The sequence below is a fragment of the Ochotona curzoniae genome, unplaced genomic scaffold, assembly GCF_017591425.1.
Source record: "Ochotona curzoniae isolate NIBS_2020 unplaced genomic scaffold, NIBS_Ocur_1.0 contig_3255, whole genome shotgun sequence".
NCBI classification, from domain to species: Eukaryota; Metazoa; Chordata; class Mammalia; order Lagomorpha; family Ochotonidae; genus Ochotona; species Ochotona curzoniae.
Window position 1 is genome coordinate 3,881,687 of NW_024465777.1, and position 22,138 is coordinate 3,903,824.

A 22,138-nucleotide genomic window follows, 5' to 3' on the forward strand; every position below is an offset into this window, starting at 1 on the left:
TTCCTTCATAAGAGAGGAAATCTTGGGGCCTAGCGGGCAAAGGTCTCAATTTGAATGTGCCAGGAACGTGACTGGGAAAGCAGTCGAGGACGGCTTGGGACCCTGCACCCAGGTGGGAGACCCGGAAGAAGTTCCTGGCTCCTGGCTTCAGATCAGCTCAGTTCCGGCCGTTGTGGTCACTTGGGATGTGAATCAGCAGACGGAAGATCTTCCTCTCTGCATATCCGTCTTTCCAATAAAAATAAATCTTTTTAAAAGGAAAAAAGGAGAAAATCCTAAAGTTAACCATAAAGTCTCATTTTAGAATGTTCTGGAAACACTACGGACTCTGTGACCTTAGGTTTTAAAAAGGATCAAGTGAGGACTTTGCAGATTCTAAGAACCTCTTGGAGAGGCAAAAATGCTACATCCTGCCCACAGCAATTGCCACAGACAGAATGTTTACTCATTTGTTGTAAACATTTATATAGGCGTGCATCTCAGACAGCATGTGGAAATTTTTAATTCAAAAATGTTTATTCTGGTGCTAAGAAAATAAAAAATCTGGGGCCCACGCACGATGGCTCAATTGGCTGAACTTTCCTCTGAAAGTGCAAGGATCCCATATGGGCAGTGATGGCTACCGCAGTCACAGGAAGTGGGTGGACACCACAGTGACCTCAGCCAGAGATCTGGCACACCCCGAAGGCGGCCAAGGGCACACTTGGGCCAATGATGGACAAAGGCCAATATTCCTTGTCCTATCAGGGCCCAAGCAGGGCTGATGCCAGCACCCATGTCAGAGGGGGCATAAAACCTTTGCCTCCACTACCCAGCTTGTCTTTCCCACTTGTGGTTCTCACCTCTCTTCTTCATTCCTCCACTGCACGGCAAAGGTCGAGGAATGGACTTCTCTTTGTATAATAAAGGCCTGTTTGTACTTGGCTGGTATTTTCTTTCTTGGGTGGTTGGCAAAGCTAACAGGCATCCGTTTGTGTCCTGGCTGCTCCACTTCCCATCCAGCCCCCTGCTTGTGATCAGGGAAGGCAGTTGAGGATGGTCCAAAGCCTTGGGACCTTGTACTCACATGGAAAAACCAGAAGAGGCCCCTGGCTCCTGGCTTCAGATTTGCTCAGCTCTGGCCATTGCAGATGGTATCTGAGGAATGAACCACTTGATAGAAGATCTGTACTTCTCTCTGTAAATCGACCTTTCCAATAAAAATCTTAAATCCAAAATCTGGGGTCCAGCATAGCCACTGCCAGCAATGCCAGAATCCCCCATTGGGATTGTAGGGTGCCAATTCTAGTGCAGCTCCCTGTTAATGTGCCTGGGGGAGTATGCCAGGATGGCCCAAGTAAATGGGTGCCTGCATGCACATGGGAGGTCTAGACTATGCTCTTGGCTCCTGGCTTCCACCAGGCCCATTCCACCAGGCCCAGCCCTGGGCTTTGTGGTCATTGGAGGATGGGGGGGGGAAGGAGGGTGAACCAGCAGATGGGAGATCTGTCTCTCCATAACTTTGCTTTTCAAGTAAGCCTTTAAAAATAAAAAATAAAAAACCTCTCCAGATACTTGCACCTCACAACCTCACACTTAGTTCCGGGGTTGTATTCCGTGCTCCAGCTCCCTACGACAGGCAAGTGGTCTAGTACCTGCCATGTATGTAAGAGACCCCATTGAATTTCCAGCTCCGGTTTGGGGAATGAGCCAGCAGATGAGAGCTCTATTTGTCCCTCCCAATAAAAGGTTGGGGCCAAATTGTGGCACCGTGGGTTAATTTGCCCCTTGTAACACTGGCATCCTTAAAGAAGCACAATTTCTAGTCCCAACCAGTCCAGTCCACTTCGGATCCAGTTCCTGCTAATGCACCTGGGAAGGCAGCAGAGGATGGCCCAAATGCCTGGGCCTCTCTCACCCAAGTGGACACCCAGCTGGAGTTCAGGTTCCACCTGGGCCAGCCAGTCATGACTGTTGCAGCCGTCTGGGGAGGGAACCAGCATTTGGACAACCTCCTTTTGTGCAACCCTTCCTATTAAATAAAAGCTAGGATAAATATCACATGAAAACAAATGTTTAAATCCATGCAGATTTTTTAAGTATGCATTTTCCATGTACATTTCAATGATGCTATTACTATGTGTTACATATTTTATGATATAAATAAGAAAATGCCGCAGCAAATTTTAGCAGTGGGATGATTTTTTTTTTCTTTAATCCAAGGGTTTTTTGTTTTTGTTTTGCTTTTTCCTAATTCCCTTCATTGTTCACACATATGTGGTTTATATGCCATGGGAAAAAAACAGTGCTAATAAAAGTTAACACAGAGAGAAAAGCCGGCATCTGGTGTGATGGCGCAGCCACTGCTGGGGATCTCCACATCCCCACACTGGAAGGCTGGGTCAGAGGCCACCAGCACTCACAGTTGCAGTTTCCTGGATTTCTAGCTGCACTCTGGGAGAGGGCAGTGGGTGACGGCTCATGTCCTTGGGTCCCTGCCATCTTCCTGGGAGGCCAAGCTTGAGTTCTGGACAGCCTGGCTCAGCCCAAGCACTTGTGGGGTGAACCAGTGGGTGGGAGGTCCATCTCCGTGTATCAGGTTCTCTGTCTCTGTCTCTGCCTTTCAAATAAAAAAAATTTTTTTGTAAGATTTATTTATTTTCATTGCTAAGTCAGACATACAGAGAGGAGGAGAGTCAAAGAAGAAGATCTTCCGTTCAATGATTTACTCCCCAAGTGACTGCAATGGCCGGTGCTGTGCCGATCCAAAGCCAGGAACCAAGAGCTCTTCCGGGTCTCCCATGAGAGTGCATGGTCCCAAGGCTTTGGGCCATCCTTGACTGCTTTCCCAGGCCACAAGCGGGGAGCAGGATGGGAAGCAGGACAGCTGGGATTAGAACTGGTGCCATATGGGATCCCGGGGCGTTCATGGCAAGGACTTTAGCTGCTAGACCACCGTGCCAGGCCCTCAAATCAAATTTTAAAGTCCATATAGAAAGTTCTCCTCTGTTACTATATGGTGGGATTATATTTTAGACACATTCTTTTAACTAATTTATACATTTCTTTAGTAATAAAACTGCCTTGTGAAAAGGATTCATATTATAACATACTTTAAGTGTGTACAGTGTATAGTATAAAAATATAGAAATCTATGTAAAGAAACTATATAAAGGTGTAACTCCACCCACCAGCAAATACAAAACAAGAACGGCTCCCCCTCCAGCATGTCCACTCCCAGGGTCCTTGGCTTCCTTGGGAAAACCGTCCCCACACTGAAAACCAACTCCCTGGGACCAGAGACAAAAAGCCAAGAGGCAGCTCTAGTTAGAATAACTTTAATTTGCATTGAGAACACATCAGAATTCATCACCACTACACCAGCCACCCCGAACTCTCCCTTCTGCACCCCAGACCTTTGCACACATTTCCCCATATTATTGTAATGTCCCTTCTCATCGTCCTTAAGCAAGCTTCTGCTTACCTTCCCAACCTAAGACCCCAAGTGTCCTGGGAAAAACCGGTTATTCCCACCCTTGGGTTTCCCCTGACAGTTCACCCAGACAGGAAAGCCTTCTCCATCCTGCATTGAACCACAGGGCTCAGCTGGGTGGCTTGCCTCTGTCTCAGCCAGCACTGAATGCACCATGAATCATGAACCAGCAAATCACGGGAGAAGCTGGGAGCAAGCTGCAGGGGACAGAGAGGCCAGAGCCAGGAGACAGAGGCTCCTGGAGCAGTGACTGGAGAGTGACTGAAGAATTAAGGGGTCCCAGGTGGCATCCATTTACACAGTCTTCTACTTCAGGGGCTCTCCCAAGCCCCAACACTCCAGACTCCAGTTCAAGCAACAGTTAAGATTCTGGATCAAGTTTGGGCCTGCCCTTTCTTCATTCCCTAGTGAAATCTGAGTAGAAGTGGGTTGCTGAGGCTGCCCCTGTCTCTCAGACCATGTGGAAGCTTCCAAACCCGGATCCTGATCCAAGTTGACCCCCCAGTCTCACTCCTAGTGAGAGGCAAGGAAAGGGCATGCCAAGAGGGCCCAAACCTTCATGTCGTTCCCTCTCCCAGCACAGTGAGTTGAGAAAGGTCCGGAGTAGACCCCAGCAGCTCCAAGGCAGTCCCCAGATCCAAGGTGGGCTAGTACCACCCTTGGTGTTGCATGCACAGGGAGTCATTGCAGGCCAGACACAAGCAACTTTACCAGGCCTTGTTCCCCACTGGAGCCAAGCCCAGACCCTTGTCCCCCCCATGATGCCTCCCTCCTGACCGACTGCCTCCCCCTTCACTGGGTCTTCTGCTCGAGTTTGCGCCGCACTAGCTGGCTCAGGAGGAATGCCGTGAGGACGCTGCTGACCACGGTGAGCAGGAAGAGGCCCGCGAAGTTGTGGGGTGAGCGCGTGTGCAGAGGCTCATAGATGGGCCGCCGGGCCTCGTAGTCCAGCGTCACGGCCTCCAGCTGAGCCAGCGTGCACAGCACCAAGAAGACATGGAAGAGTTGATGGCCCTGCCCAAAGACATGGCAGCTGCCAGGGAACCAGCGTTCAGGCATGACGGTGGAGAAAAAGGCGGCAGCCAGCAGAAAGAACACCACCTGGCATTTGTGGTAGAGAAGGGCCGGGTCATTTGTGGCTGGATCAGAGGACACCAAGATGCGGTGTATCACGGGGCTAATGTCCAGGGCATAGGCCACCGCAGAGGGCACCTCCTGGCAGGTGCGGCCCAGCAGGCCGGGCTTCTGGATGTACTTGTTGTAGCAGGAGCCTGTACAGGAAAGCCAGGCAAGAAAGGCGGCTGTAGGCAGGAACACAGCCTGCACCTGCGAGTGCCAGGCAGGCTCGATGGCATAATAGAAGTGTGCCAGGGCACTGCCAAACTGGTACACAGCCACACCCACGTAGTCCAGGAAGAAGAAGCTGTAATGCCAGAACTCAGATTTGGCCTGCAGGAGGTGAGCGAGGGCACTGAAGGAGAGGTAGGTGAAGGAGGCGAGGACGATGATGAAGAGGGGCAGGGCGTGTGGGTCTCCCCAGAAGTCCACGGTCCCCATGAAGATGGCCAGCCGCAGGAGCAGCACCACGGCCGCCAGCAGGTGGGTCCAGACGTTCACCGCCTCATTGTGCTGCTGGAAGAGTGTGCGGAAGTAGAAACGCCAGGTCCGATGCAGTGGCCGGTAGCCAGCATAGATGTAGGGCTTCCAGAAGAGGGGCGGCACCTGGGCCCGGTCCACTGTGAAGACAGGCTCTGGCTGCGGAGACACCTGTGTGGCCTGGCGCAGATTGTACAGGAAGTGGCTGAACTTCTGGGCCACCGCCATGGCCATGGCTGTGGAGGCCTAGGCAGGGAGCTGGGAGAGGAGAGGTCAGACGAAAGTTACGGACCAAGGCCCAGGTCTCCCTCCCTCCCTCCATCCCCTTGCACTTGCACCATGTCTAAGGGGGAGGGAGGAGTAAGATGCATCCCAAGGAAGAGCTCAACACAGAACTGGAAAGCAAGGCCCACTGCTATGTTCCTTGATGCTTCTCCAGGACCAAGAGCAGAGCCCACACACGGCAGGTGCTCCAGAAATGATGCTGGGGGAGGGGTCGCACAGATAATAAAGTTTCCCACATCGGTCATTTTCGGCTCAAGGACAGATGTGACCATGCAGAACGGAGGGCATGGAGGCAGGCTGTTGCAGCCCCTGTGTTGGTGCCAACACCGGTGTTCACCCAGTAGCAAGGATGACCTTGCCAAGACACCTGATGCCTTTACTCAGAGCCCCTTTTCACTGAGGCCACGGTCTTCCGCTCACCCTCAGTGACTCTGCAGGAGCTGCTCTTAGCTGCCTTCTCCAGGCTTATTTTTTTTTTAAAGATTTATTTTATTTTTATTGGAAAGGCGGATATACAGAGAGGAGAGACAGATCTTCTGTCCGATGATTCACTCCTAAGTGGCCGCAGTGGCTGGAGCTGAGCCAATCTGAAGCCAGGAGCCTCTTCCGGGTCTCCCATGCGGGTGCAGGGTCCCAAAGCTTTGGGCCGTCCTTGACTGCTTTCCCAGGCCACAAGCAGGGAGCTGGATGGGAAGCGGGGCTGCCGGGATTAGAACCAGCGCCCATATGGAATCCCGGGCGTGCAAGGCGAGGACCTTAACCACTGCACCATCGTGCCAGGCCCCAGCCTTATTGTTACAATGCACTAAATCCAGCCACCACCTCACCAGACTCCTGGGGATTTCCCCTTTCATGCATCCACAGCTTTGCATTAGCTACTCTCTCTCTGCCTCACCCTGCCTACCTGGCAAACTCCTATTCAGCCCTCAATACCCGTTCCTTATTGGATACTTTCCTTGGTCCCCTGGACTTTCTGTGATGACCCCTCTATCTGAGTGCCTACTACAATGACCATACAACACTTTTTTTTTTAATAAGCATTAAGCTGGGATTACTGAGAGCAGGCAACTTGTTTTGTGATTCCAGAAATCCTGCTAAGCAAGGAGCTGACACTCAGTGACAGTGAATGAAGGACCATTTTGATGTATTTTGATGACAGGTCAGACTTTCCATGGCCTATCAGAGAGCTGCTTGTCCCTGAGAGTCCCCAGCTAATAAACAAGTCTACAAAACCAGCCTTTGTGGGGCCCAGTGCAGTGGCATAACAAGGTAATCCTCTAGCATCTCATAGGGGTACAGGTTCAAGTCTCAGCTGCTCCACTCCTGATCTGGCTCCCTGCTATAACCTGAGGGCAGAGAATGGCTCAGGTCCTGGGGCCCCTGCATCTGCGTGGGAGACCTAGAAGAAACTCCTGGCTTTGGATCAGCTCAGCTCTAGCCATTGTGGGCATTTGGGGAGTGAACCAGAAGATGGAAGCTCTGTCCTTTTGCTTACCCTCACTCCTACTTGCAAGTTTCCCGCAAGCTCCAAGCCCTCCCTACCATTGCCTGTGTTTTGCTTGTTCCAAATATGTCTGATCTGGGTCTAGTGCAGTAGCCTAGTGGCTAAAGTCCTTTCCTTGCTTGCGCTGGGATCCCGTATGGGTGCTGTTTCGTGTCCTGGATGTTCCACTTTCATTTCAGCTCCCTGCCTGTTGCTTGGGAAGAGCAGTAGATCTCAAAGCCATGAGATCCTACAGCCGTGTGGGAGACCTGGAAGAAGCTCCTGGCTCCTGGCTTCAGATCAGCACAGCTCTGGCTGTTGTGGCCACTTGGGGAGTGAACCAACAGATGGTAGATCTTCTTCTCTGTCTATCCTTCTCTCTGTAAATCTGACTTCCCAATAAAAATAAAATAAATGTTTAGAAAAATAAAAATAAGAAACCAAATATGTCCGATCTAACCCCTCATCCTGGCATTCAAGGCCCTCATGACCAGCACCCGTCCTCAGTTCCCACCTAATCCCAACAGCGTCCCACTCTGTGCCAACATCCTGTCCCACTCTGTGACAACATCCTGTCCCACTCTGTGCCAACATCCCGTCCCACTCTGTGCCAACATCCTGTCCCACTCTGTGCCAACATCCTTTCTCTGCATGGAAATTCTTCAAGGCCGGCAAAAGCTCCCTGCACCCCTACCACCCACTGACAGCAGTTTACACAATTCAGCCTGTACCCACTCACTCATTCATTCATCAAACACCCCATGCTCTTCGTGGTCTCACACTGTCAGGTGTAGCACAGAGGCCGAGAGCCGCTCCCATGGCAGCAGCATGGTCTGGCGGAGGCTACAGAAAGCAAACTAAGCCACAGCAGGTGCTCACACGGCACCTGCGCGGTTTTAAGTGTTCTATGGATAACTGAGTCTCTGGGGCTTTAAAACTAGCCTCATGAGATCAATGCTATCCATGGATTCCCATTTTCCACAAAGGAAAAAGGCACAAGGACATGCTCTGAACCCTGCACTCTGAAACACTCACCTCAACAGCCCTTGGCAAAGCCACACGGTCAGGGCTATTCATCATTTCACAATGACAAAAGGTTGCCCTCAGCCTTATCTTGTGTCATTCATTAACTCAAATATTTACTGGAAATCCTTGCAGACAACTGCTCCGCTGCCAGACAAACTCCCTTCAGCAAGCATATTGCCCACCATCCATCAGCCAGCTCTTGCCACACCTTGGCACCCATCACTGTATGAAACCAAGAGACTGGGTAGAATAACGCACGGGCTCTCTGCCATCCACACCACCGTGATAGCTGCCAAGTCAGCTGGTCAGGCCACACACAGAGCAAAGAATGTGCCTGCGGTGCTGGGGTAGCAGCAAGCTTGGTCCTCCACAGTCTGAGCCATGCTCCTTAAGCTCCCCCCGTGCCAGCGTCCAGGGGTCAGCTGTGGTTCTCGGCTCTTCCCGGCTTGGTATGAGTGAGGCAGGATTTCAATGAGCTGCACAGAGTGCACCCATCACAAGCATGGGAAGGCTCAAGGCTCAGCCCTTCCCTGTTCCCAGAGAGCCGGGTACAGGGCACATTTAGGAAGCAGGCCTTGGGAATGAACTAAAGAATGGGGCCACTCAGTGCCAGAACCTAGAACCCCCTCTGCCCCATCTGCCAGCATGGGAGTGCTCCCTCTCTCTCTAGGTGATGGGCCTTCTGCCTTGGCACTCTGGCTTCCACCTCTGGTGACGACTTGGCCTTCTCAATTCCAAAAGGGTCCCTCGATAGCACCGACACAGCTCCTTGCTGACAATGAGGATACCAGAGTCCAGAAATGGCAGGCTTTCCCTCGAGGGGTGCACCTGCCAGACCTCTACGCCACCACAGGAATAGACCAGAGACAGGGAGGACCATCAGTGTCCCAGCGGCCTCTAAGTCCATTGTCTGTGCACCATGTCTCACCCAAGTACACCCCAAGGGAAGGTGCTGAGAAGTCCTGCAATAAAGAAACCTGCTGAGCTGTTAAAAAAAAAAAAGGGAAGGAAGGAAGCAAGCAAGCAAGAAATGATCTGAGAGGTAGACACACACACACACACACACACACACACAAGGAGCTTCCATCGCTGGGTTACTCCAACAGCCCAGGTCAGGCCAAGCCCAAAGTGGAAGCCAGAAACTAGGAACTCAGTCCAGGTTCCCACATGGGTGACAGGATCTCAAACACCTGTGCCCCACCATCACTGCCATTCGGGGTAAATGTTAGTAGGCAGCTGGGGAGCAATGCCAGGGACTGTGGTGTGGGATGTGAGCATCTTAATCAGCAGCTTCACCACTAGGCCAAATGCCCACCTCCACCCAGCTCGGTGGAACCTATACTCACCACACTTATGTGGCCATGGATTCCTGTCCCAGTAATGACGACAAAGCCAGCTGGGACATAATGACCTCTCTATAAACCACACTACAATTCATTCTCCTAAGTTGCCCAGGAGGCGGATATTACAATGCCCATTCTGCTGTTGTGCATGGGACATTCTGAGAAGCAAAGGAAGCTTATCCAGAGGCCGACATTGTGGTATAGCAGGTAAAGCCACCACCTATGACTCCAGCACTCTATATGGCCTAGGAAAGGCAGTGGGAGATGGCCCAAGCATTTGGGCCCTAGCTACCCATATGGAAGACCTAGATGAAGCTCTGGGCTTTGGCCTGGTCCAGTACTGGTTGTTGCATCAATCTAGGAAGTGTATCAGTTGATGAAAGATTTCTCTCTTCTGTCTCTCTCTGTAATTCTGACTTTCAAAGCAAATCTTAGGGCTGGCACTGTGGCATAAGGGGTAAAACCACCACCTATAACACCAGCATTCCATATGGGTCCCAGTTTGTGTCCTGGCTGTTCTACTTCAGATCTAGCATCCTATTAATGGCCTGGGAAAGCAGTGGAAGATGGTCCAAGTGTTTGGACTCCTGCACCACGAGAGACCCAGATGAAACCGGGGCTGGCTCCTGCCTTCAGCCTGGCCTAGCCCTGACAATGATGGCCATTTGGGGAGTAAACCAGATTTCTTTCCCTCTCTGTAACTCTTTCAAATAAATAAATAAATATTTTTAAAAATTAAAAGATTGCTTATCCAAGGTCATGGGGAAGGAGAGGAAGTCTGTGGTGAAGTCAGGCTTGGGCCTGTTTCTTAGGCTGCAGAACAGAACCACTTGGAGCCCTCTGCTGCTGTCCCAGCCGTATGCATCCCATACCACACATGTCACATCACATGCGTCCCCCAGAAGGCTGCTGAAAGGTACAGTCTCAGGGAAACAACCAGGTCCTCTCCCTGAAGGTGCTTGTTAGTAACTGACCAACACTCAGGACCCCCGTCTCCCTCAGCTGTCAGTTACCTACCCGCTCTGCACAGGGCAGTCCTGGCTCCCGCATGGGGACAGTGCTCCCTCACAGCCTCCCTCCCTGCCCCCTGGCAGGCCCCAAAGACACAACACAGAGAAACAGATCAGGGTGAGGGAAGTTCCGCTGCCTCTTGCCTGTAGAGCTCCACCAGGGGCCCCTCGCCTTCTAAGCACGTCTGTATCCACAATCAGTTCCCATCTCCTGACTACAAGGAATGGGACCATGAATCCAGGGGAAAGAAACGAGCAACAGCAGGGACCAGAGTGGGTACCCAGAGGGCACTGTTCCAGTACTCAGCCCACCGTGCCACAAGGCCCTGCCTGTCCCTGGCAGCCCGGCCCCCTCCAATGGCGTTGGGTACCTGGAATCTCTCTCAAGCCTGGGGGCAGATGACCTGCTGCAGGACTAGGCAAATGCGCCAGAAGCCAAGCTCTGGGTGGCACTTCTACAGGTAAGGGGCTCTGGGGGCGGGGCTTGTAGGGACCTGGGGTATCTTGTGTGACATCACCAGAGGGTGGAGCTAAGGGCAACCTCCCAGACCTCTGTCTTCCCTCCTTTCACCACTCCCACACTGGTACAAAACCCCTGTGCTCTCCTGGCTAGGCCTTGGATGCAGAGAGAAGCTCACTACGCACCTTGCGGGAGATGAGCACGGAAACTAAGAGGAGCTGAGAAGCTGTGACTCACCCAAGTTCACAGGGCACGTGAGGGCAGAGGCAAGATGAGGCCGCGTGTCCACAGCCGGGTTAATGGATGTCAGGCCAACGTGGCAGGTTCCTGATCCCCAGGGCAGCTAGGAATAAAAGAAAATGTGGTTGAGGCTCTTGAAGGAGATGGCCTTTGGGTTCAGAGAGGCAAGTCTGACTGCATCCACTGTGTGACCTGCCCTGATGCTTCATGGGAACCATAGTACTATCAACATCATAGATGGCTGCACAGATTAAATGGCCTAGAACTCTATTTTCAACTTTTTTTTTCAAGATTTATTTCTTTTTATTGGAAATGCAGATTTACAGAGAGGAGGAGAGAAAAAGATCTTCCATCTGCTGGTTCACTCCCCAAGTGGCTATAACAGCCAGAACTGAGCCAATCCAAAGCCAGGAGCCAGGAGCTTCTTCCTTCTGAGTCTCTAACACAGGTTCACGGTCCCAAGGCTTTGGGCCATCCTCTACTACTACTTTCTCAGGCCACAAGCAGGGAGCTGGATGGGAAGTGGAGCAGCAAGACACAAACCAGGGCCCATATGGGATCCCAGCAGATGCAAAGCAAGGACTTTAGCCACTAGGCGATTGTGTCAGGCCCCTAAGATTCCATTTTAGCACAGAATAAGGATCCAATCGTTGAGAGGTTCACCTGAGTTCTCTAAACACTTCAGGCCTCCCACAGCCCTTGATAACTACTTCCACTCTTAACTGAGTCTCTTTGGACCCTAGATAATCGGCTAGAGTCTAGACTTCAGAACACCTTGACCTAACGTAATAACTAAGTTGGTCTCAGCAATGACCATCAAAAAAAACTTCTCTGGATTCATGGAGCCTTAGAAGGTGGCACTTGGAGAGGTGGCTTGGGAAGGACTTTCCACTCCCAGCAGCACTAGAGGCCATGCCCCCAAGAGGGTCTCAGGTGCAGGGAGTGTCTTACTTAGCAGGTAGCAAAAAGTCATTTTGGCAGTTCCGAATCAAGTTAAAGTGGTTTGTAGATGAAGGGCCGGGCTCGGTAGCCTAGCTGCTAAAGTCCTTGCCTTGCATGCGCTGGGATCCCAATGGGAGCCGGTTCTAAGCCCAGCAGCCTCAGTTCCCATCCAGCTCCCGGCTTGTGGCCTGGGAAGGCAGTCGAGGATGGCCCAAAGCCTTGGGCTCCTGCACCCACATGGGAAACCTGGAAGAGACCCTTGGCTCCTGGATAGACTCAGTTTTGGCCATTGGTGGCTGCTTGGGACATGAATTAATGGACAGAAGACTTTCTTCTCTGACTCTCCTCCTCTCTGCATATCTGACTCTGCAATAAAAATTAAAAAATCTTTTTTTAAAAGTTCATGGAAAATTAGAAAGAAAAAACAAATTGAGCTTAGGGGTGAGCAGGCATTTGGCCTAGCGGTTAAGACACCAGCTAGGACGCCCACATGCCAGATCAGAGTGCCTGGGTTCAAGTCCTAACTCTGCTCCTGATGCCAACTTTCTGCTAGGGTACACCTTGGAATCAGCACCTGCTGCCTCAAGTGTGTAGCTACTGCTACCTGCTTGGGAGACCCGGGTTGAGTACCTGACTTCCCAGCTTCCGCCTGGCCCAAACCAGGCCAGCAATATGCAGGCTTCTGGGGAATGAATCGGCAAATGGAAGATCAAACTGTCTTTTCATCTCTCCCCTCTTCCCCACACTGCCTTTTAAGTAGATGAGAATAAACATTTTAAAAAGTAATTCTGGGGCCCGGCGCGGTGGCGCAAGTGGTTAAAGGTCCTCGCCTTGCACCCCCGGGATCCCATATGGGCGCCGGTTCTAATCCCGGCAGCCCCGCTTCCCTTCCAGCTCCCTGCTTGTGGCCTGGGAAAGCAGTCGAGGACGGCCCAAAGCTTTGGGAACCTGCACCCGCGTGGGAGACCCGGAAGAGGCTCCTGGCTTCGGATCGGCATAGTATCGGCCCGTTGCGCTCACTTGGGGAGTGAATCATCGGACGGAAGATCTTCCTCTCTGTCTCTCCTCTCTGTATATCCGCCTTTCCAATGAAAAAAATAATAAAAATAAATCTTTAAAAAAAGTAATTCTGCAAAATCCCAATACATGAGATTGAAGACAGTTCAAGATTTACAGCAATTAATAAAATTATGATACTTGGGTTTTCTGTGTAGACAACTTCCATATCTACATTCGTGCATTCAAACAAGTACAGATTGAAGAAAACATTTAAATGGTCCTGCTGTTTAAACATGCACATTTTTCTTATCATTGCTTCTTAAATAGCCTGGCATAGTAACTATTTATGTAGTATTTGCATTTCATTTGGTATTATTAATAATCTGGAGGTAGCTTAAAGTATGAGGGGGTTGCATAGGTATAACACAAACACTGCATTGTACATAAGGGACAAGAGCATCCATGGATTTGCGCACCTACAGGGGTCCTGGAACCAACAACCCCACAGACACTGAGTTTCTACACCCTGCTGCTTGACAGTGTGCTGTGACTCTGAGGCTCTGGGGTCCATGGCAGTGACTGCTGCTCCGTCTTCACCAGCAGTCCAGGCACGGTGGGATTTATTTGCCTTTCTGGGAAATCTCCCCAGCCCAGCTCCCCCGGACTGTCATGCCCCAGAGATTCCCTGACAGCCCAGACATGGTGTCAGGACTCAGCAGCCTCCCTCCTCCCCAGCCTCAGCAGGGTCACTCTTTCAGAAAGGAAAATGGCCTGCAACAGTGTTTCCCTACTAAAGAGAGCTCTGAAAGGGACTGAGCTCCTCCCAGACACTCCTATGCACACAAGGGTCATGGTACATCCATGGAGAAACTGCCACTTTCAAAGGAAAAGTTTCACTGTGAGGACATGACCAGACTGCTGAAAGTCTGTCCCTCACATGACCAGACTGCTAAAGGTCTGTCCCTCACACCCCAGAAGAAATGCTATTCAAAGCTCTCCCTGGCCTACAGCCAGCCAGCAAGAAAGAGGTCTGCTTGAACATGCTGCATCGTGCAGAGTACAGCTCCAGACTTTTCCCTAGCAATGTCACTGTTCCATGAGCACGTTAGGAATTCAGTTCCAGAGCTTTTGGCATGGGAAGAAAGTCAGGAACAGGCCTGGAGTCCAATGGAACCAACATTACCACAGCTTCTGGCTCCAAGGCTTTCAAATGGTTCATTCAAAAACGTAACTACCAGTCAAGTCTTTACCCAGGAACTGGAGTCAGGGGAAGTCCAGACCCCCCACATATGCTTAAACACAGTCACAGCAGCAAGTTTCAGAGATGTTTCATCTGATGGGGTATTAGGAATTGGATCTTGTTCTTAAAAGATGTATTCATTTACTCTTTTATTTGAAAGGCAGAATGTCAGAGAGAGATTTTTCTTACCTTTGCTGATTCACTCCCACAAATGGCCACACAAACACCCAAGACTGGGCCAGACCAAAACCAAGAGCCAGGAACTTCCTTCAGGTATCCCACATAGGTGGCAGGGGCCACAATGCCTGGGGCATCCTCTGCTGCCTTCCCAGAAGCCTTAACTGGAAACTGAATCAGAAAGGAAAAGCCAGGGCTTGAACTGGCACTCCAATGAGGGATGCCAGTGCTGGAAGAGGGAGCTTAATCCATCGCACCACACCACCAGTCCCAGGACGTGAACTTTACAGCAAGTCCCACCCACTATTCCAAGTCTACCAACGCCCATGGAAAGCATTTTGCAGCAAGCAGACTCACTTTCAGGCAAATTCTTCTCCCACATCATGCTAACCTCCAAGCAAAGCACTGCAACTCAATCCTGGCAAGAGCCCAAGGACGGGCCTAGTGGTTAAAGTCCTTGCACATGCTGGGATTCCATATGGGTGCCGGTTTGTATCCCGGCTGCTCCACTTCCCTCCCAGCTCCCTGCTTATGGCTTCCCTCCCTGGGAAGGCAGTCGAGGACGGCCCAAAGTGGGAGACCCGGAAGAGGCTCCCTGCTTCAGATAGGTTCAGTTCCGGCTGTTGCAGCCATTTGGGGAGTGAGCCAGGGGATGGAAGATCTTTGTCTCCTACTCTCCTTCTCTCTGTAAATCTGCCTTTCCAACAAAAAATAAATCTCTAACAACAAGAACAATGACAAAAGAGCACAAGGACTTGAGCCATCTTCTGCTGCGTTTCTGAGGTATACTAACAGAGCTGCATTGCAAGTGGAGCAGCTGGGACACAAACTGGCACCCATCTGGGACACTGATGACCACGGCTTTACCAGCAGTGCTAATTCGGCCCCAGTAATTTTTGACAGGTCTTAGTCCATAAACTCATAGATTTCAGGCAGGCTATTCCGTTACAAACCCCAAAACCGTGTTGATAGAAAAGGGAACTGCTGCTAGCCCCCAAGTTAAGTCAGCTCAACCCACAGAACCAATGTTCTGCCTTCCCCCAGCCTGTCATGTGACTAAGGCTAATCAGCTGTGTGATCTTCTATCTCACACAGGAGGTCAGGGCACTTCCTTCTGGCAGGCTCCAGGGTAGGCCAAAGGAGCTCAGGGTGCAGTTTCAGTTTCTCTCACCCCTGCTGGGGAAGGCCGATCCTAGCCTCCTGGGCCCACCATGGGAACGAAAAGGGACAGGTGGATGGAGGGCAGTAGCGGCTCTGCCTTGTAAAGCTGCTTCCCAGCTGCACAGTACCCCAACATTACAACCAAAGTCCTTTACCTTTAGGACTCTGAAGCCGTTCCAAAGGAAGAATGGAGATGGAGTTAGGGGCCAAGAACTAAGGAGTCAGACACTGTGACCCAGTGAGGAAAAACTGCCTCATCCAGTAATGGAGTGCCTGAGTTCGAGTCCCTGCTCCTTCACTTCTGATCCAACTCCCTGCTAACATGCCTGGAAAAGCAGTGGAAGATGAGCCAAGAACTTGGGCCCCTACCTCTCAGGCAGGAGACTCATTTAGAGCTCCTGGCTCTGGTCTGGCCCAGTCCTGGCTGTTGTGAGCATTTGGGGAGGGAATCAGAAGATAGAATCATGCATGCACATTGTTACTCAGCTTTTCAAGCAAATAAAAATATAAAAAATGTTAATTATGCGGCCAGTGTGGGGGCATAGTGGGTAAAACCATCACCTGTGAAGCCAGCATCCAAATTTGGGCACTTGTTCAAGTCCCAGCTGCTCCACTTCCAGTCCAACTCTCTGCTAATGTGCCTGGGGAAGAAGCAAGAGATGGCCCAAGTTCTTGGCTTCCTGCGCCCATATGAGAGACCCAGAGGAAACATCTGGATCCTGACTTAGTACTGGTCCAATTCCTGCTGCTGCAGCCCTTTGGGGAATAAACCAGTATTCCAGCCATCTTTAATCATCACCATGTCCCAAAGACTACAATCAACTGTATTTAAATACTGCCACACTGTCTTCAGTGCCTGAACTTGGAATTGAACTTGGAATCAGTTTGGTTTGTGGATTCCTGTAGAGGCGAGCAGGGCAGCTTCTAAAGGTGGCCCTTCTGGCCCCCATCAGGATGGTCTCCAGTGTGCACGGCATCCCCTTGGAAGTCCTAAGTGCTTGTGAGCAATTATCCTTCGCCCCTCGGTGTCCACGGACTCACTGTGGTTACAACGAGACCATGAAGAAAGCACACAGGATCAGCTAAGCTGCTGGACAATGTCAATCAAGACCAAGCAAGCCCTTGAGATGACAACACACAGAGATGTCAATGCCTTAAAACAGAGCGGCCAGTTCACCAAGAGAACTGGCCATTACATCAGATGTGGCCTAAAACCACCACCATGTGTAGAGGACAGAACCTAACCAGCAGGTGGACAAACTGCAACCCCACCTCACTTGAGGGTGTGAGCTTCCAATGAGGGGCCAAGTCTCACCCATGCAGCCCACAACTTTAGCCAGCCACAGGCTGGATGTCACTGGAATGTGCAACCAAGACAGATAACCAGATACCCACGTTCCCTGCCATCCCTGTGCAGCACGCAGCAGAATCTGCTTTTTCTTCTTCTTCTTTTTAAAAATTATTTGAGGGCCCGGCGCAATGGCGCAGTGGTTAAGGTCCTCGCCTTGCACGCCCGGGATCCCATATGGGCGCCGGTTCTAATCCCGGCAGCCCCGCTTCCCTTCCAGCTCCCTGCCTGTGGCCCGGGAAAGCAGTCGAGGATGGCCCAAAGCTTTGGGACCCTGCACCCGCGTGGGAGACCCAGAAGAGGCTCCTGGCTTCGGATCAGCATAGCATCGGCCGTTGCGCTCACTTGGGGAGTGAATCATCGGACGGAAGATCTTCCTCTCTGTCTCTCCTCTCTGTATATCCGCCTTTCCAATAAAAAATAATAAAAATAAATCTTAAAAAAATGAAAAAATAAAAATAAAAATTATTTGAAAGGTAGAGTTACAGAGAGATTTAAAAAAAAATCTTCCACTGGCTGGTTCACTCTCCAAATGATTGCAACAGCTAGGGCTATTTCTGTCAAAGCCAGGAACATCATTTTAGGTCTTCCATGAAGCACAAGCCCTTGAGTCATCTTCTGCTGCTTTCCCAGATGGGTTAGCATGTAGCTGGACCCTAAGTGGACCAGCCACCTCTCAAACGGTACCCATAGGGTGTTGTGATGACAACACGGGCTCCCAAAAGGATCTTTTTACTGGTACAGGAGGCTGCCCCTGTTATGATTCCTTCCTTTGTTTAAATAAACTCTGTTAAATTTTGTCTCCAGTGTTTCTTTGCATAGATGTGTCAAGGGACCAGGGAAATGTGGCTGGAGTTTGGACTTGTGAGGACACTGTCCTTATTTAATAATTAAGTGGTTTTCAGCAAAGACCACTCAGAGTAACCACATTGCTTTCACAGAGCCTTGACCCTTAACCCCAGACCTCAAAGAGCTCACTGGGTGGTGAGACCCTCAGGGAAAGAGGCCCCAGCTCCAGCAGCCTCAGGCCATCCTGGGAGGGCCCAGAAGGACAGGTTCGGTTAGCAAGCCATGCAAAGGCATGTGGTGGGGCCTGGGCATGTCCTGCAAGCCTGCAGGTCCAGGCTGGACCGACCTCAGAAGGGAACTCTACAGGGCTCCATGTGGCCTGCTCTGTCACACGGGAAACGGAGCTTCTCTCTGCTCCTGATTCACATCCCCCTTCCTGAACTCAGCACCCACCCCTAAACTCCTGTAAACAAGGCTGGGCCACCCCCAGTTCCTCCTGGTGTCCCCTGGCTCACACCCCAGGACCAGCTTGTGTGGGGAGAGATGACAGGGCATGCCTGACCCCCGCCCACAGACGTCACCCACAAAACCACTGCTGTGCCCCGTGCTCACTCACACAGAGGCCGGAGGCCCAGAAAGAGGCGGCAAGGGAACCCGCCCAGCCGGTGTCCCGGGGGGACTACAGAGTCCTTGCTGGGGTGGGACCTCTAGCTCTCACCTCTGGCAGGCTCCTAAAAGGGAGGCTGGCGTCCTCAGTGTCACCTAAGGATGGGACTTGAGGTCTGGGACCTTCTAGCTGGTTAACTAAGTCTTTGGGCTGTGTCCTCAGTCACAAGCAGGAGAGGAAACCCCAGCTACCTCCTGGGCTCCTGTGAAAGCAAAGCTGTGGCTGCTCGGCCCTGGCTCCCATATCCTGTCCAGATCCCACCACTCAAGCTGTGAATCCTGGGGCAAGTCCCTTCACAGCCTATTCCCATTCCTCTAAATATCAAGGGAGGGGAGCGATGCACTCAGCGGCCTTTAAGCATCTGGACAGCCTGAGAATATTATCTTGCCGGGCTGTGGAGCTTCAGCTTCCAACGCTGCCTCCTCCGTGAACAGGCAGCCCAGCTAGTCAATCCCTAAGGGCAACACCTCAGGGTGGCCGTGTCCTCTCGGATCCTGACTCGGAAGGTCCATCATGAGGGCACTTCACAGAGTTAACAGAGCTGTGACGCAACAGGTTAAGCTGTTGCTTGCAAAGCTTGGGAAGGCGCGGAAATGGCCCAAGTACACGGGGCCCTGCGACCACAGAGGGGTGCTGGATGGAATTCTAGGCTCTTGGCTTCAGGCTGGACCAGCTTCAAGTATTAAGGGCCACTTGAGGGAGTGAACCAGTGGCTGAAATATCTGTCTCTCCCTCTCTGTAACTGCCTTTTGGATAAACAATTTAAAAATAATTTTTTTAAAGGTTGATAGAAAATGCACATTATAAAAAACCAGAATGGGTGTTAAAAACTGAGTAATGGGCCTGGCGCAGTGGCCTAGTGGCTAAAGTCCTTGCTTTGCACACGCAGGGATCCCATATGGGCACCGGTTCTAATTCTGACAGCCCCATTTCCCATCCAGCTCCTTGCTTGTGGCCTGGGAAAGCAGTCAAGGACAGCTCAAAGCCTTGGGACCCTGCACCCGCGTGGGAAACCCGGAGGAGGCTCCTGGTTCTTGACTTTGGATCGGCTCAGTTCTGGCCTTTGCAGCCACTTGGGGAGTGAATCAACGGATGGAAGACCTTTCTCTCTGTCTTTCCTCCTATCTGTATATCAGACTTTCCAATAAAAATAAAAAATATATCTTAAAAAAAAAAAAGACTGTGTACCAAGATGAACATGAACATTTAAAAATCTATTTCCTGGGGGCTGGCATTGTAACAGGTCAAATTACTGTCTACAATGCCAGCATCCTATCTGGGGTACCAGTTTAAGTCTTAGCTGCTCCATTTTCGATCCTGCTCTTTGCAAGCGGCCAGAGAAAAGTTATGAAAGATGGTCGAAGTGTTAGGGACCTTGCCATTCACAGGGGAGACCCAGAAGAAACTCCTGCCTTTGAACTGGCCCAGCTCTGGCTGTTGGGGCTACCTAGGGAGTGAACCAGTGGATGCAAGCTCACTCTATCTCTCTCTTTCAAATAAACAAATATTAACCCAAACAAACAACAACAAAAAAACCCTCTAAGAAATAAATAAAACTTCACTTCGTAGGAGGATTTTTTAATGCCCTTGTATAGGTTTGATTTGGTTTTAATTCTGCTTCCTCTTTTTGCCTCCTTCCTGGTATGCAAAATATTCAGTGCTGCTTTTCTGAGTCTCCTGATTGTTTGGAATATTCTCTCAGAGACAACTTTATCCAGCCATGACAGACAAACCTCCTTAGCTCATAAAACCAGACCAGCGTTACTGCCGGGGCTGCCACAAGTAAACCCCCTTGTGAGGGACCCGAGGAGACCCCCACACGACGTGGTAGGGCTTGGGGAATTACTGCTGGGACCAGGCCTGACATCAGGGCCAGCGGCCCGCTGTTTCCTGCGACCCTGCAGCGCTTGCCCTCTGCCTCCCTGCCAAGGCCTTGCAAGGCCAGTCCCTGCCCTGGCCTCACTGCCCTGCAGGCGAGCTGGCAGAGCAGGCCAGGTAGAACTGCTCTAGCCTCACTCACCACGGCGGGCTCCCCAGTAACCCAGCAACCCAGCGGAGACCACAAGATCCACAGCCTGGTTTCCAGCTCTGGCAGGTCTCCCCATCTCAGCATCTACCTCCCTCCGTGTGAACCCCCAAAATGTTTGCAGAAAAAAAAAAAAAAAAAGCCCCTCCACGGATTCCAGGAGTGAAGAGTAACCATGTTTGTTTTTGTTTTTGACAACACCGTGGGTACTGAAAACTGTGATCAGAATAAAACAATTTTTGCAGAAATTCTTCCTTCCGACTCACACTCAGCACTGCCCAGGAGGGGTCCTGGAGCAGGACAGCAGGGCCAAGGAGCGCTGGTGAACTGGTTAAGGCCTCCTTCCTCCCCGAACGGGGCACCTCCCGGCAGGAGACCTGAAGATGGAAGGGGCAACCTCTCACTCAAGGAGCCCACGGTGACACAAATCCCAGGGCAGCAGGGCCAGGTCTCTCTCCAACAGGAGCTCAAACGTGGGATGTAGTTGTGTGTCCCCACATTCCCCCACCAGGTGCAGCTAGGTTCTGAAAATCCAAAAAGCTCTTAGAACTCCAAAGCCTTGACCTTGACCCAGCCCCCACAGGGTTCTGAGCCGGTCCCAAGGAAATTTCTGGAAGTCCTGAAAATCAACAGGTTTAAGGCCAGACACCGGAGTGTGCGTCCCCATCCTCAGGCACTGAGGCTGCTCGGGCCTCGGGTTCTCCAGTGCCCCGGCTGGGACCACCCACTCTCCTTCCGGTCTCCCGGGTCCCTGCTGGGATCCCTCCTCCGGTGCCACCACCCCCGGCCCCCATCCCGCCGTCCACTCCGCTCCATCTTCCCGGCCCGGGCATCCTTGCGCTCTACGCTGCCTTCCCCAACCCGGCCACCCTCTCACCTCTGCCCCGCGCCCCCCAGCTGCCCCGCCGCGTCTCGGGCTGCGCGCCTTCGGGATTGCGCTCCTCGGCGCTGCCTTGGGGTTCTCCCCAGTCCGTCCCTCCACCCCCGGCTCCCCAGCCGGGTTTCCGCCCGCACCCCTTCCGCACCGCGCCCGCGGGGAGAGCTCTCGGCGTCCGCCCCGCGGGCTCCCAGCTCGGCGCAGCCCCGTCCGTACCTGCGCCCGGGCAGAGCTGGCACCGCCGCCGCGGCGTCGCGGGCGGGCAGGCGGCCGAGCGCAGATAAAGGGGCGGCTGGGCGGCCCCGCCCCGAGCCGGGAGGGCGGCGGCGGAGCTCGGGGCGTGGGGCAGCGGGCGCCTCGCAGGGCCGGGCGGTGCGTAAGCTAGTCTCCCCCACCGCGTGCGTGTAGTGCACCCGCAGACCGAGGGGGCCGCCCACGCCGGCGCGACAGAGCCCTAGGACTGGGCGTAGCACACTTTTGGGGAAACCTTGGTATCCCCAGAGAAGCGGTAGTCCGGCAATGGCGCTGCGGAGGCTCCGGCCCCCATTTCCTTGCTTCCGGACGGACCAGAGCTAGAGCTCGTGCTTCTGGCCTGGCCGACCTAGAGGTGGCAGGACAAGACATGGCAGGACAGCGAGCCACGGCTCAGCGCACGGGCCTCGGGTCTCCCTGACTCACCCAGAGGCCTCCTAGAGACCCTCCGGCAGCTTCCCCAGACCACCAGCTGCGCGCACCTGTCTGGGTATCCACCAAAACACCCTTAACTATTCCCTAACATTGTTGATAGCGCAGTTGCGGGCTAAGGAGCCTGGCACATAGTAGGCCTTTAGGAGACAGAAGGCTGAGCTGAGATGAGATGGCTCAGCTCAAGGAGCCTTGCATCGGCTGGGAGAGGCTGTTGGTGGGTACAGTAGCCAGGACAGGCCCGGGCACAACCCCTAACTCACCGTGTGACCTTGGGCAGGTCTGTTGGGCCTCTCACTGTGGAGGCACTAAC

The 22,138-nt window shown here is 52.2% G+C and overlaps 1 protein-coding gene across 4 annotated transcripts; it reads right to left on the minus strand.

The window, feature by feature from the left end:
- Window positions 1-3,296: 3,296 nt before the first annotated feature.
- Window positions 3,297-21,447, minus strand: PAQR7 (progestin and adipoQ receptor family member 7). 4 transcript variants are annotated; one of them, XM_040979606.1, is made up of 3 exons: window positions 21,358-21,447; window positions 10,913-11,018; window positions 3,297-5,326 (listed from the first exon to the last, which is right to left on the minus strand). In XM_040979606.1, exon 3 carries the CDS (start codon window positions 5,300-5,302, stop codon window positions 4,265-4,267), a length of 1,038 nt encoding a protein of 345 aa, XP_040835540.1. In that variant the 5' UTR covers window positions 5,303-5,326; window positions 10,913-11,018; window positions 21,358-21,447; the 3' UTR covers window positions 3,297-4,264. The 4 variants fall into 4 exon arrangements, with proteins under 4 accessions (XP_040835540.1, XP_040835539.1, XP_040835542.1 ...); XM_040979605.1 differs by lacking the exon at window positions 21,358-21,447 and adding an exon at window positions 20,531-21,095; XM_040979608.1 differs by lacking the exon at window positions 21,358-21,447 and adding an exon at window positions 15,996-16,027.
- Window positions 21,448-22,138: the final 691 nt, after the last annotated feature.

Coding starts and splice junctions, on each gene's coding strand:
- PAQR7 (XM_040979606.1), bottom strand. CDS start 5,302: ATGGCCATGGCGGTGGCCCAGAAGTTCAGCCACTTCCTGTACAATCTG.